The sequence below is a fragment of the Sorex fumeus genome, unplaced genomic scaffold (genome assembly GCF_029834395.1).
Source record: "Sorex fumeus unplaced genomic scaffold, SorFum_2.1 ptg000007l, whole genome shotgun sequence".
Classification (NCBI taxonomy): Eukaryota; Metazoa; Chordata; class Mammalia; order Eulipotyphla; family Soricidae; genus Sorex; species Sorex fumeus.
In genome coordinates, this window is record NW_026606064.1 from 8926749 (window position 1) to 8941951 (window position 15203).

Sequence of the window (15203 nt, forward strand, 5' to 3'; positions counted from 1 at the left end):
GTGCTATGAAAGTAAAAGCTTTAAAAAAAACTTTTTTGTTTGTGGGCCACACCCAGTGATACTCAGGGGTTACTCCTGGCTCTAGGCTTAGGAATTACTCCTTGTGCCATTAGGGACAGGATATAGGATGCCAGGCATTGAACCAAGTCAGCCACAGGCAAGGCAAATGCCCTCCTCATGTACTGTCACTACGGCCCCAGAAAGCAAAAGCTTTTGCAGCATGACCATTCACTGTAACTTTAAGCAAGTTTATCTCTTTTATTATTTGAGTGCTATTTGGGGCTGGGGGGGGGGGGGACGGTTCAGGGGTTTGAGTCTTACTTACCTGGTAGTGCTCAAAATCTATTCCTGACTCAGTTCATGAGCAACCTCTGGCTGTGCTCAGGGGACCTTATGTAGTGCCAGAGATTTGAACCAGAGTCTGCCTCTATAGCTGCACACAAGGCAAATGTCTTATCTCCAGCCTCCTATTTTATTTTTTAATTTTGTTTTTATTTATTTATTTCGGCTTTTGGGCCATGCCTCATGCTGTTCAGAAATTACTCCTGGCTCTGCACTCAGGAATCCCTTCTGGTCGAGCACAGGGGACCAGATGGGATGCTGGTCATCAAACCTGGGTTGGCCACGTGCAAGGCAAACACCCAGTTGATTGCAATGGTCTCTCTGCCACTGTTGCCCCCCTCCCATGCCTCCTTTTAATTTTTGAAAATTACAAAATTGAGATAATATTAGTACCTACTTTCTAGGGTTAGGTTGAAAATTAAATAAGATTACAAAATGTCCAGTAGATTTTGGCCTCTCTGTTTTTAATAAAATTTCATTTATTTCCTTAGCATGTAGAAAGTAATATAGGTGCCAGCTAGAATGCCATTGTTTAATATGTGTTTTATGGGTGTTTTAATTCATGGAACACCACCAGGTATGGCCCAAACACCAAATAAACAACCACAATACACAAAAAAGACTCTTATTTTGGGGGGGTTGGGGGGTGGTCACACCCAGTGATGCACAGGGGTTACTCCTGGCTCATACACTCAGGAATTACTCCTCGCCAGGAGACCATATGGGATGCTGAGAATTGAACCCGGTCGGCCACGTGCAAGGCAAACCCCTATCCACTATGCTATCGCTCTAGCCCCACAAGAGACTTTTGATGTGAAAACTTGATGATCATAAGGTAATTAAAATACTTGTAAGGCCAGAAATAGCCTCAAAGTAACGATTAATGGTTCATAGTCCTTGAAGGTACCCACAGTTGTTTAATAAGTGCTCCTTGAAAATGAATGCAGTCTCGGCTTTCCCAGCCACAAAGAAAGACCTGTCAGTACCATCCAGGCTTCCAACTCCTCTCGTTGTCAGCATCTGTTCTTGAACAATTGTTAATGATTCAAAAGACCCACTCACTAATGAATAGTGATTTGAAGTCACAATTTTATTTATATTTTATTGGTAGAACTTTAAGATAGGAAACAATATAATAAAAGGAGCTCCCATATTTGATGTGACCACATAATCTTTCTTCTTTGTAGGAAACAGATTTTAATAAATTAATGGTTATTTTGCTTAGAGTTTCATACTTAGGTATGACCCCTAAGCAAAACAAAATAAAAATAATTTCAATTCTCCTCTATAGGGCTTTTACTTTCTTTTTTCATTTCTTTCTAGGTTGTTGGAAAGGACACCAATGTCATGTTGGTGGCTCTGGCAGCAAAATGTCTTACTGGCCTGGCTGTTGGGTTAAGGAAGAAATTTGGACAATATGCAGGACATGTAAGTAACACTTCTTTTTAAATCACAGTAACATTATCAAGAATGCCAGGCTATTTCTGGAAACCAATATGGACAGTCCTTCAAAAACTAGAAATTGAACTTCCATATGGCCCCGAATACCACTTCTGGGAATATATCCTGAGGATGCAAAAAAACAGAGTAGAAATGACATCTGTACCTACATGTTCATTGCAGCGCTGTTCACAATAGCCAAAATCTGGTAACAACCCAGGTGCCCTAGAACAGATGACTGGTTAAAGAAACTTTGGTACATGTACACAGTAGAATACTATGCAGCTGTGAGGAGAGATGAAGTCATGAAATTTACTTATAAATGGATAGACCTGGAGAGAGTATCATGCTAAGTGAAATGAGTCAGAAAGAGAGGGACAGACATAGAACGACTGCACTCATTTGTGAAGTATAAAATAACATAATATAAGGCTGACACCCAAGAACAGTAGATACAAGGGCCAGGAAGTTTCCTCCAGAGCTGGAAGCCTGCCTCATGAGCCAAGGGGAGAAGGCAGCTGGACTAGAGAAGGGAACACTAAGAAAATGATGGCTTGTGGAACCAGTCAGGATGGGAGATGTGTGCTGAAAGTACATAATGGACCAAACATGATAACCTCTCAGTATCTGCATTGCAAACCATAATGCCCAAAAGTAGAGAGAGAGTATGGGGAATGTTGTCTGCCATGGAGGCAGGGGGAGGGTGGGAAAGGGCGGTATACCGGGGATATTGGTGGTGGGGAATGTGCACTGGTGGAGGGATGGGTGTTTGATCATTGTGTGATTGTAACCCAAACATGAAAGCTTATAACTTTTTCATGGTGATTAAATAAATTTTTTTTAAAAAAAGGGGTAAAAAAAGAAAGTTTATTGTAAAAGTAGCATATTTTAATAAATAATTAAATTCATAAAAAAAAAGAATGCCAGGCTAGTTTGTTTTATGCTTTTTATACAACTCTTTTGCATAGGTCTTCATATATCATGCAGAGTTTCTAAGTTGTTTAAGTCATCAATATAGTTCCTTACATTTCAGCAGGTCAATTGTATTTAAATTTATTAGCTTTATGTAGAAAATTGGGCACTTGGCCTTATGTTCTTAGTTGATTTATTGCTTATCACTAGCTTGGTTTGTTCTTAGAATACTGAAACATAATAGAATATATGAAATTCTAGATAGTAAGAGTTAGTGGGAAAATAAGGCCCCAAAGATGTCTGACTGGTAGATCATCTCCCTAGCAGGGATGAGACTGAGGAGTTCAATTCCTAGTATCCATCCCACTGCCATGTGAGAATGATCCAGAAGGTACTGCTCTTTGGGACCCCCAGCATATGACAGCTGTTAGTATAATCCCTGGTAATTGCAAAAACAGCAGCGGTGAAGAAAAGGAGGAAAAATAAAAATGAAAGACATTTACGATTTTGTTGAATTTTAGGAGTTTAGCTTTGTCCATCTACGTGTATAGCTATCACTCCCTCTGCAGTAGAAAAAAAAGTCTTCTAGATGAGGGATATATAGAAACATGGCCAAACTCATCAGGAGATTTTGTTTATAGAACTTAGCCTTCATGGAAGGGAGGGTAGCTGGGAGGGAAGTGGGACTCTAGCAGTCAGTCTGGTATTGGGATGATGTATGCATGAAGAGTGCTTTTAACAATGTTGTAAATCTCAGTCCTTCAGTAAAAGGAAAGAAAAAAAAAGCCAAATAAAGCTAGAAGTGAAATTTATGTGATGTGTTTTGTAGTATTTTTCTATTTCAGAAAATAATAATTATGCTTAAGACATTTTGAATCATTGTTGATGTATCAGTTTAACTTTGGGCGGGGGGGCACACTCCTTGTCCTCTGCTCAGGGATCACTCCTGATGGAGCTCAGGGCACCATATCAGGTGCTAGGGATCAAATCCAGGTCAGCCCCATGCAAACACCTTACCTGCTATACTATCTCTCCAGCCCTTAATTTATTCCTAAGATCACTTGACTGGAGACGTCCTTGTTGTACGCACTATTTTCTTTCTTTCTTCCTTTCTTTTTTTCTTTTTGGTGGAGGAGCACACCCAGCAATGCTTAGGTCACTCCTGGCTCTGTAATACTCTCAAGAATTACTCCTGGTGGGTTCAGGGGATCCCATATGGGATACCAGAGATCGAACCAGGTTGACTGTGTGCAAGGCAAGCACCCTAACTGATGTACTATCTCTTGGCTCCTATACTGCTTTCTTCATGTAAATTTGAGAGCAATCAAGTTTGATAATTTTAATAAATTATTATTAAATTATTAAATTTTACAAATTAGATTCTTTTCTCTTGAACTGTGGCATCAGTTAGTAAACCTCTAGATGCTCAGCATCCTTGAGAATTGAAAATTGACCTCGAGGGTTTAACTTGCTAGCTAGTTGATGTTTGAGTTTTTGGATTGACTTAAGTCTCCTAATGGTAGCCAGTGTGAAGCTAGAATTTAACCTCACTTGAATTACAGTATTTGAAACTTGCTTACTCATACATTAAAAATAATTTCAGAGAATATAACTAAAAAAAAAAACTACCAAATAAAACATTACCTAGATAATCTCTATGTGCATTATGTTTTTAAAATTATTTATTTAACTAAATAACTATGATTTCAAAGTTATTGATAGTTGAGTTTTAGGTATATAATATTTCAACACTAATTCCACCACCAGTGTCAACTTCCTCCATCAGTGTTTCCATACTCTGTCCCCACCCCTCTCTCTTCTCACACACCCCCATGCCCCCACCTGCCACCTTGACAGACACATTCCAGTGTTTGGTGTTTGCCACTTAGAACTTACGTTTTCAGTGTTGTTGAGTATGTATGTTAATTTTGAGGGTTCCTCCCTAAACACCATATCATATGCATTGTTGGTATTGAGCATGTGTGTGGTTCAGCATTTCTTTTAGTTACTTACAAACTTCTTTTAACTATATATATTAAAGTAAACTTTGAGCTTTTTTCGTCAAAATATCTTGATTTTCGGGGCTGCAGCAATAACACAGTGGGTAGGGCGTTTGCCTTGCACGTGGCTGACCCAGGTTCGATTCCCAGCATCCCATGTGGTCCTCTGAGCACCGCCAGGAGTAATTCCTGAGTGCATAAGCCAGGAGTAACCCCTGTGCATTGCCGGGTGTGACCCAAAAAGCACATACACACACACGCATACACACACACACACACACACACACACACACGTACCAGTATAGATTAAAAAAAAATCCTACTGATCAAAAATAAACATTTAAAAAAAAATCTTGATTTTCAGTTTCATGAGTAACTCTTAATAGTTCGTCACTAACTTCTAATATTAAAATATTTTTTATATTTCTCCTTATTCCTTCTGATCTGTACAGCTTCTGTGATAATTTGGGCATAAATGTTATAAAACAAACCTAAAAAATAGCCACAGGCTGGAACATGTGCTTTGCATGTAGGAGACCTAGATATAATGCCTGACATTTAAGCACTGCTGAGAGCAACCCCTGAACAGTGCGCCAGGAATAGTTTCCAAGCACTGCCTGATAGGATCCAGAAACAAAACAAGATGTTATTAGAGACCATTGACTTGGCTATTTCTTTGTTGTTGTTGTTTTTTGATTGCTTTTTTATTTTGGGGACATACCTGATAGTGCTTAGTGCTTACTCCTGGCGGTGCTTTGGGGACCATATGTAGTACTGGGGAGTGAACCCAAGTCAGTTACATGTAAGGTAAGTGTCTCACCCATTGCTTTATCTCTCCTGCCTCTTGACCTTAATTAAGTTTCTTTTGGACCTTAGTTTACCTGTTAACACAGTGTGGCATTCATATATTAGGTATGAATAAGTATAAATTAAATAAAATATGCATTTAATGAATTTGTGGTATAGTTTTTCCATAGTTAAATTTTTTAGACTCTTATTTAATGATCTTGGTTCTTGGATAAGAAGATATAATTGTGATTTTTAAATTGCTCTAGAGACTGGAGAGGTAGTATAGTGGGTAAGGCTCTTGTCTTGTCGGCAGTGAACCCGGGTTCTATCCCTGGACCCCTGCTGTGAGTGATCCCTGAGTACCCCCAGGTGTGGTCCAATAACCAAAAAATAATTTCTGGTACTCTTCCTTTTCTCTTTAAGTGAAGGGGCAGGAGACATCTGAGTATAGAGAGGTATATCAGAGTCCTGGATGGGAAGTAAGGTTTATATACTGTATTTTGTTGCCAACTCTAAACATACCCATTTGAGAATCATTTTTGTCTAATAAGAGATGTAACTGATAGAAATGTTGATATAAAAGAAATGAGAGATATTGCTACAATAGTTCCATCATACGATTTTTGTGTCCTTCAAAAAAGGAAATGACTTAATGATGTGGAGCCACATCTAGTGGTGGTTTGTATTGAAACCCCAGAATCTCAAACAAGTAAGGCATGTGCCCTCACCACTTGATCAACATCCCTTACCAGGAAAATGGCTTTTTCTTTTTTTTGTTTTTTTAATGCCGCCTCAGCAGTGTTAGTGATCCTGAAGCCACTCCTGCTGATTAGCACTTGGAGGTTCAATGCTGCTGAGGCCTAGTAGCACTGTAGCACTGTCCTCCCATTGTTCATCGATTTTCTCGAGCGGGCCCCGTAATGTCTCCATTGTGAGACTTGTTGTTACTGTATTTGGCATATCGAATACGTCACGGGTAGCTTGCCAGGCATGCGGGCGAGATCCTCTCAGTAGCTTGCTGGGCTCTCCGAGAGGGGTGGAGGAATCGAACTTGTAGTACCAGAAAATTTATCTCTTAAAATATACAATTCGGTGGTGTTAGTATAGTCACAGGGTTGTATAAATTATGATAATGTTACTTAATCCCGGAACATTTCAATACCACAAAAAGAAACTATGCCTATTACTAGTCTCACTTCATTCCTTCCTCCCCCGAGTATCTGACAACCACTAATCTTTCTTCCTCTAGATTTTACATCTTACTGTTGTTTTTTTTGTTTTGTTTTGTTTGGGGCCACATCCAGCAGTGCTCCTGGCAGTACTCAGGAAACCATACAATGTTGGGAATCAAACAAGGTCATCCAGCATGCAAAGCATATATTTCAGGCCTTTTGATCAAGCTCCCCAGACCCAGATAATCATTCATAGAATGATCTTACATGATACTTACATGATCTTGTGTAACTGTCTTCTTTACCTTTGCAAAATGTTTTCAAGGTTTGCCCATACTGTAGCAATATTTTTTTAACTTAACACCTCCCTCCCCGCCCCCCTCCACCACACTTTATTACTGTTAATGTTTGTGGTTGCAGTGACTAGGGATTGCACACATCTGACTCTAGTGCTCATAATTGTACTTTATCTCTTTTTTGTTGCCAAATAATAATACAACTGTTCACTTTTAAAGGTTGTGCCAACCATTTTGGAGAAATTCAAAGAGAAGAAACCCCAGGTGGTACAAGCCCTGCAGGAGGCAATTGATGCCATCTTTCTTACTGTAAGTAGACAGTACAAGTTTGTGGTTTTGTTCAAAGTAAATTTTGTTAGTGTAATATTTTGGTGCTTTTCAGTTGCAAAAGCTGACTGACCACATTTTTCTTTCTAAAGACCACACTCCAGAACATCAGTGAGGATATTTTAGCGGTGATGGATAATAAGAATCCAACCATCAAGCAACAGACATCTCTTTTTATTGCAAGAAGCTTCCGCCATTGCACTGCTGCTACCCTGCCAAAGAGCTTGCTAAAGCCCTTTTGTGCTGCTCTACTAAAGGTATAGATTTTCTTTTAAATTGGGGGAATGTTTCTTTTTTTCTATTAGAGAACTGTGGTTTACAATGATTGACAGTTGAGTTTTAGGTATACAATATTTCAACACCAATCCCACCACCACTATTTGCATCCCTCCACCAGCGTTCCCATGTTCCCTCCCCGCCCGCAACCCTCGCCTCGTTCCAGCTTATCAACTTGACAGGCATATTACAAAGTTCCAGTGGTTGCAACTTATTTTCATGTTTTCAGTGTTGTTGAGTCTGTGTTTTGGATATATCACTCTCCCATATCATCAGTATAACTGATGCCCTGGTGCCTGTTCACCCATTATTCTCCATTCTCTTCCATCCTAGATAAAATTGGGGGAATGTGTTTTACTTAGGAAGTGTTTAGCTTTCATTTTACCCTTACATTGTTATACAGTTGAATCTGGCCTAGCATAGGAAATGAGGAGTATTGGAGTATTGGAAGGTCATTTGAATGTCAGGCTTTTTAGATAGAGGGAAAGGGAAAGGGATCATGATCAAGATCACGATCATCTTATTGTTCGTCGATTGCCTCGAGCAAGCACCAGTAACGTCTCCTTCTTCCTAGCCCTAAGATTTTAAAAGAGCCGTGTTCAGTGCTCTTTCAGGGCTAGGAGAATGAGACCTATCATTGTTACTGGTATTTGGCATATTGAGTACGACACGGGAAGTCTGCCAGACTCTTGCCGTGCGGGCAGGATACTTTTGGTAGCCTGCCGGGTTCTCCAAAGTAAAAATGAGATAATAAGATGTCGCGAGGCTGCTATGAGGCCACGCGCTTCCAGGAGCTGGGTCTTGGCCTATAGTCTCTGGGTCTTGGCCTTTGATGGGACCACCTGACACCGGCCGGCAGCAGCTGGTGGGTGTAGCACCTACCTACTGAAAGATGGGGGATCTGGGTGGAGAAGGCCCAGTCCTGATCTGAGCAGGCTTGGAGATCTCAGCCCCAGGACCCCATGCCTGGGTTCATCTGCTCGTTCCTTCATGCATGAGGCTTGTCCAGACATGTGGAGAGTGGTCTCATGTGGAGGGAAAGGGAAAGGGAGCCTAGGTTACTTTGCCAAGTGCTTTACCAGAGGTGTTTTATGCACTATTATCCAGTTGTTCATCGATTTGCTCAAGTGGGCACCAGTAACGTCTCCATTGTGAGACTTCTTGTTACTATGTTTGGCATATCGAATATGCCACAGGGAGCTTGCCAGAGGTGTTCATAACTCAAAAAGAATTTGTGACAGAGTAGCTGCTAATTTGCCAAAAAGGGGCAGGAAAATGTACTTAGTTTGGGTGAATTGTCAAAGAAATTTGTTTTGCTTGGGTGCTACACCTGGTGGTGCTGAGCACTTACTAGGGATCACTCCTGATGGGCTCAGGGGACAATATGGGATGCCAGAGATTGAACTAGGGTCAGCCTTATGTAAGGCAAGCCCCACCTCCACTGTACTATCTCTCTGCCCCCCTCAAAGCAAATTCTTTATTCTACAGCTATCACTTAAAATCAGTAATCAAGTAGTAATACGACTTTGCTTACTTCCGGACTACAGCACATCAATGACTCTGCTCCTGAAGTGAGAGATGCTGCATTTGAAGCTTTGGGTACCGCTTTGAAGGTGGTTGGTGAGAAAGCAGTAAACCCATTCCTCGTTGATGTGGACAAACTCAAACTTGATAGGGTTAGTAAAGGATTCTAATAAGATTAGAAAATAGTGTTCTTTGACTGCATTCTGGTTTTGTCTCTTAAAATATTAGAGCTTCCTGTGTCCTTTTGGTCATAATTTCTTTGTTTTTAATTAATTTTGTACTTGTCAGGATTTCTTGATTTAAAAATATTTGCATATATAACATTATAACAGTAAATTACTTAAAACTGAGTGACCAATCTGTAAAGAATGTGAAGCAACGCTTTTAGATGAACTTTTTAAATTGTAATTTATGTAGGAATAAAAAGTAATACATTATTAATGTATTGTCTGCTATCATAAGGTCTAGATATTTATCTTTGTTGTAAAGGATACTTTACTCTGATTTCTCATGTAGTTGTGGTTTAGAAGTGTCTGATTAATAATGTAGTGATTGTGAGTCAAAGTGGGGCTTAATGATGTTCATCTCAATTTTCATCTCCAGATCAAAGAATGTTCAGAAAAAGTAGAGTTGGTACATGGGAAGAAAGCTGGACTTGCAGCTGATAAAAAGGAGCTGAAGTCTGTGCCAGGAAGAACTGCTGCTTCTGGGGCTGCGGGAGATAAAGACACAAAGGATGTTTCAGCACCCAAACCAGGGCCCTTGAAAAAGGCACCTGCTGCCAAGGTTAACAGAGAACTTGGAAAATATGGCTTTAAAAAATCATATTTTAGAATTTTTAGAAAATATGGTTTAAAAAATCATACAAGTATGAGTCTCAAATGGTGTTCTTTCGGTACTATTTCTTTTGAGAAACTGTCTCATCACCCTATTCAGAACACAGCAGAATATCTCTGAACAGGGCATAGTGTTCAACATTGGTCATTTGAAACTTCATAATAGAGATAAAAAGTGGTATAAAGCTATGTGAGTGCCTTTTAAAGGATTGGAAAGTATCATTGAATAATGAGCCACAGTGTGGCGAGGTACTTAGCACCTTGGTCAGTTTTTTGATACCGCTGAATCATACTGCAGAGTCTCCCTGCTGTCCAGATATTATCACTTTTGAACAGGGAGAAAAGGTAAAAATGCCCAAGGGCAGATAATGACATTCTCCCTCTTTTTTTTTTAAGTTTTATTTATTGAATCATCATGAGAACAGTCACAAAACCTTTCAGTTTAAGTCTTGGTCGGTCATACAATGTCAAACACCCATCCCTTCACCAGTGCACATTTTTCACCACCAAGAACCCCAGTATACGCCCCCACCCACCCACCCTGCCCCACCTGTGGGGCAGATTTCCACTTTACTCTCTTTCTCTACATTGATCACGTTAAATATTACGACAAAAAAACCAACAGAATTTTTGGAATTTTCCCCAACATTCAGATCTGCCAAAAAGACATCATTACATAATTTATTTTCTGTTGCTGATTATGAAGAGCATATGATGTCGTGTGGCTGCAAAAGCAGCCACGCAATTTTGGCTTTCTGGTATTTTAGTAATAAGCCTAGAAGGATTACTGACAAAAGCCCCTGGGTTCTGAGATTGGTTTGTGTGCCTCTGGGATCATGGTCGTTCAGGAGCCGGAGGAGGTGTTTGTGGGTGGCAACCTGGGGCCTTGTCAGGGTGGGGAGCAGGGCCAATTCCACCCCCATCCCACAAGGCCCCGCATGCCTTGTCAATACAGTCTCATATCTGGCTGTCCATTAGGCTCTAAAAGATGGAGGCCACCATGCCACCGCCACCACAAGGGGGACAGGTGGAGGGACAAGCACTCTTCCCTTCCCAGGGCGGCATAGCACCGTAGTTTTTTTGTTGGTTAGGTCATCCTTTTTTTCTGATTTGCTTTTGGATCACCCCCAGTGATCCTCAGGGGTTACTCCTGGCAGTGTCCAGGGGACCATATGGATGCCAGAGATGAAACCTGGACCTGCCATGTACAAGGCAAACTTCTGCCCATTTTACCATTGCTCCTCCCTCCAGGTCAGCCCTTTTTAAAAATCAACTCTTAAAGGATTCTCTCACACTTCCCCCAACCCCAAAATAAGAACCACTGTTGGGGTCTGGAGTGACAGCACAACAGGTAGGGCATTTGCCATGCATGAGGCCCACCTGGGTTCAATCCCTGGCATCCCTTATGGTGCCCCGAGCACTGCCAGGAGAAATTCTGAGTGCAAAGCCAGGAGGAATCCCTGAGCATTGCTGAGTGTGACAAAACAAAAACAAAGAGCCACTGTTCTAAATCCCTAAGTGGTTTGATATTTGTTTTCCAATTGCTTTTAGGCTGGAGGGCCCCCTAAAAAGGGGAAACCAGCTGCGCCAGGAGGCTCAGGAAGCATTGGAACCAAGAACAAGAAAGGTTTGGAGACCAAAGAAATTGTGGAACCTGAACTCTCGGTTAGTATATGCCTCACATTCTTAACCAGGAAACTGGTTATCTATAAAAATTGTTGAATAAGTTCTTTGCTGAATGCTGCACGAAGAACAGAGTTCTTCGATATTTTTCAGCTTATTGAAACTTTGCCTTGAACACATTTTCCTTTACAGCAGTTAATGGAAGCCTATTGCTTTTATCTTACAGATAGAAGTATGTGAAGAAAAAGCTTCTGCTGTCCTTCCTGCTACTTGTATACAACTTTTAGACAGCAGTAACTGGAAGGAAAGACTAGCCTGTATGGAAGAGTTCCAAAAAGTAGGTCGTAAAAAGAAATGAGTTCAATATAAAGAAAATTAGGTTATATAAATGCAAGGAAATTGACAAATGCAGGACTTGTCCTAATTACAGTGTTGAAGTAAATATGTGTGATGATGTTAGGGAAAATAAAGTAGCTTTATTTCTTTTTTGTTATTTTCAGCTGTGTAATGTTTATGTTTTGGCCTCTGCTTTCTAAGACTTCTATAAGCTCATAATTTAGTATTTAAGTAAATTGAATTATGCAGCTTATTTATTCAATTTGCTTATCAAACAGCTCTCCATTTTACATCCTTTGTTCATATCTATATTTTCCTCTTGTAATGATTCTTGTACAAATAGATTATTTGATACGGAATACTTCTTTAAAATCACTTGGAAAGAAGGTGCATGGTTGCTAAATTGTTCTGTGCCCCATAGTCGTAATAAGTCAGGGTGTGGAGAATCTGAAGGACTACTAGAACAGTGCTCCTGGGTTCCTTCAGTTTCACAACTGCCACTACTAAAGTTGAGACCTCAGTTTGTGCACCATTTTTGTTTCGTTTTGTGGCTCCACCCAACACTGTTCGGGTCTTACTACTGGTGGCCTCTAGGGACCATATAGAGTCCTAGATTTGAACCAGATTGGCAGCATGAAAGACAAATGCCCTGCTGAACTATCCAGCCCCGAGTCTTGCTATGCTTTTAAGAAAATAATTAATTTTAAAAATTTTGCCATGTTGGGGCTGAATGATAGTACAGCAGTAGGGTTTTTGCCTTGTATGCAGCTGACCCGGGTTCGATCCCCAGCATCCCATATGGTCCCTCAAGCACCACCAGGAATAATTCCTGAGTGCAGAGCCAGGAGTAACCCCTGATCATCGTCGGGTGTGACCTAAAAAGCAAAAAATAAAATAGAAAAGTATTGCTATGCACCAGGCAAAATGAAAATGTTATTCTTTCCTTGGTGCTTATTATTTATAATTCCTGAAATGAGAAAGGAGATTCAATGGTATTTGTATAGCCTGGCAAGCTACCCGTGATGTAGTCAATATGCCTATCACAGTAACAACAAAGTCTCCAATGGAGATGTTACTGGGCCCGCTCGAGCAAATTGATAAACAACGGGAGGACCGTGACCTTGACCATTGTATAGCAACTACATGCCAAACATACAATTGAAGAAATAAAGCATTGTAACAGGAACTGTATAAGCTTCCTCTAGAAATTCTAAATTCTATTTCCCTCCCTCTTTAGAAGGAACTGTTTGTTTTGGGCATATATGTTATTCTATCCTCAATTTTCTTACTTTCTTATTTTACTTCAAGGCTGTTGAATTAATGGACCGAACTGAAATGCCATGCCAGGCATTAGTGAGGATGCTTGCCAAGAAACCTGGCTGGAAAGAAACTAATTTTCAGGTATTTTTTAATGAAAGGTGTAATGTCTTTTCTTTTCTCCCCCAATCTTTATTTCAGCACCATGATTTATAATCCTGTCAATAATAGAGCTTAAGGCATACAGTATTCTAGCACCACAACCACTACAACATTCCTCCATCCATTGGCTCAAGATCTCCTGCCCATCTCCCCTTCTCGTCTCCTTGACAAAGTCAGTTCTGTAGATTGATTCTCAGGGTAATGTCATTTATTGACATCCTTTTTATTATTTTCTTTTGAATTAATAGAGAGGTGCCATATTTGTGATGATTTTTTTGCTTTTTTTAAAACTAGTCACGATGTCACCTAATTTTAAGTACACAGTGTTTGACTATACACAAGAATATAACTGTAATTTGTATATTTTGTATATGTAAATATTTATATGATTTAAGTGTACGCATTAGCGATAGCAGAGCGGTAGGGCCTTTGCCTTGCATGCAGCCAACATGGCCAACCTGAGTTCGATTCCTCCGCCCCTCTCGGTGAGCCCGGCAAGCTACCGAGAGTATCTCGCCCGCACGGCAGAGCCTGGCAAGCTCCCCGTGGCGTATTCGATATGCCAAACACAGTAACAACAAAGCCTCCAATGGAGACGTTACTGGGCCCGCTCGAGCAAATCGATGATCAACGGGAGGGCCTTACCTTACTTACTTATATATGCCTAGAAGCCCTCTATTCTAATCTTTACACATTGAAGGAAGGGATTAAAAATCAGATAATCAGGGGTGGAGCAATAGCCAGCAGGCAGGGTTTGATTCCCCAGCACCACCTACAGCATTACCAGTTGTGATCCCAGGCCTTAGAACCAGGCATAAGCCCTGAGCACCATTGGGCATGGCCAAAAGGGACCAGGGAGGGGGGAATAAAATAAAACAAAAATTTGTTTTGTATTTGTTTTTGTTTGGAGAAAAAATAAACGCATTTTTTAAACTGCCAATATAATAAGTTTGCCACATAAGTTAAAGAGTTTACTCTTAACTGATAGTAGTAATGAAATACTACTAACAGGGCTGTTATTTTATCTGAAAAATGGGTATTGGGCTAGGGAGATAACTCAAGTGGTAAAGCACATGCTTAACATACTCAGGTCTTCCTGAGTTTGATCCCTGATATTATATGGTCCCCTGAGTACTACTGAGTACTATTGATCAACATCGCCAGGCGTTGCCCCATTGATAGCCAAATCGGGTGCTAGGTAATCACCAGCCCATGTCTGCCAGACCTCTTTGAGGAGTGGCCCTGGGCCACCAAGCACTAATGCGTGTGGCCATGTAAAGGAAGCTATGGAAGTGCTGCACAGCAAGGAAATTGTGAATTTTTTTTCCCAGGTATACATAGACCTCATCCTAAACAAAAGTGTAAAATGTACTAGGTTTCTTTTCAGCTTCCTGCTAATCTCTCTCTCTCTCTCTCTCTCTCTCTCTCTCTCTCTCTCTCTCCCCCCCCCCCCCTTTTTGTCACCTCTTGTTCTCTTCTAGATTCTTTAGCTTCCTTACTCACTGTTTTTCCATAGCATTTTGTCATGGTATATTTTCCATTCCCACTTCACAGAGCCTTCCTGTTCCTCTTCCCCTCATAGCACCACTGTCAAAAGTGCAACTTCTGGGATAAGCAAAAGAAGCACCCGTGGGGGCCAGAGCGATAGTACAGTAGGTGGGGCACTTGCCTTGCACCAACCTGGGTTTGATCCCCCAGAATATCATGTGGTTCCTTGAGCTTGCCAGGGGTGGTCACTGAGTGCAGAGCTCGGAGTAGGCTTTAAGCACTACAAGGTGTGGCCCCCAAAACAAAATAAAATTTAAAAAGGAGCAATAGTATGATTTGATACCTTTAGCAGATTAGGTGTATAACATGAAATAATTTTTTTTTTCTTTGTATCAAGTTTGGGCTGGAACGATAGCACAGCAG

General features: G+C 40.7%; 1 protein-coding gene across 8 annotated transcripts in view; it reads left to right on the forward strand.

The window, feature by feature from the left end:
* Window positions 1-15203, forward strand: part of CKAP5 (cytoskeleton associated protein 5) — a 107932-nt gene that overhangs the window by 47436 nt on the left and 45293 nt on the right. For all 8 annotated transcript variants that reach the window (XM_056133266.1, XM_056133275.1, XM_056133297.1 and 5 more), the window contains 8 exons: window positions 1666-1770; window positions 7171-7260; window positions 7371-7535; window positions 9102-9230; window positions 9682-9864; window positions 11466-11579; window positions 11764-11874; window positions 13182-13274. In XM_056133266.1, the coding sequence (XP_055989241.1) occupies window positions 1666-1770; window positions 7171-7260; window positions 7371-7535; window positions 9102-9230; window positions 9682-9864; window positions 11466-11579; window positions 11764-11874; window positions 13182-13274 (990 nt within the window). The remainder of the gene's footprint in view (window positions 1-1665; window positions 1771-7170; window positions 7261-7370; window positions 7536-9101; window positions 9231-9681; window positions 9865-11465; window positions 11580-11763; window positions 11875-13181; window positions 13275-15203) is intronic.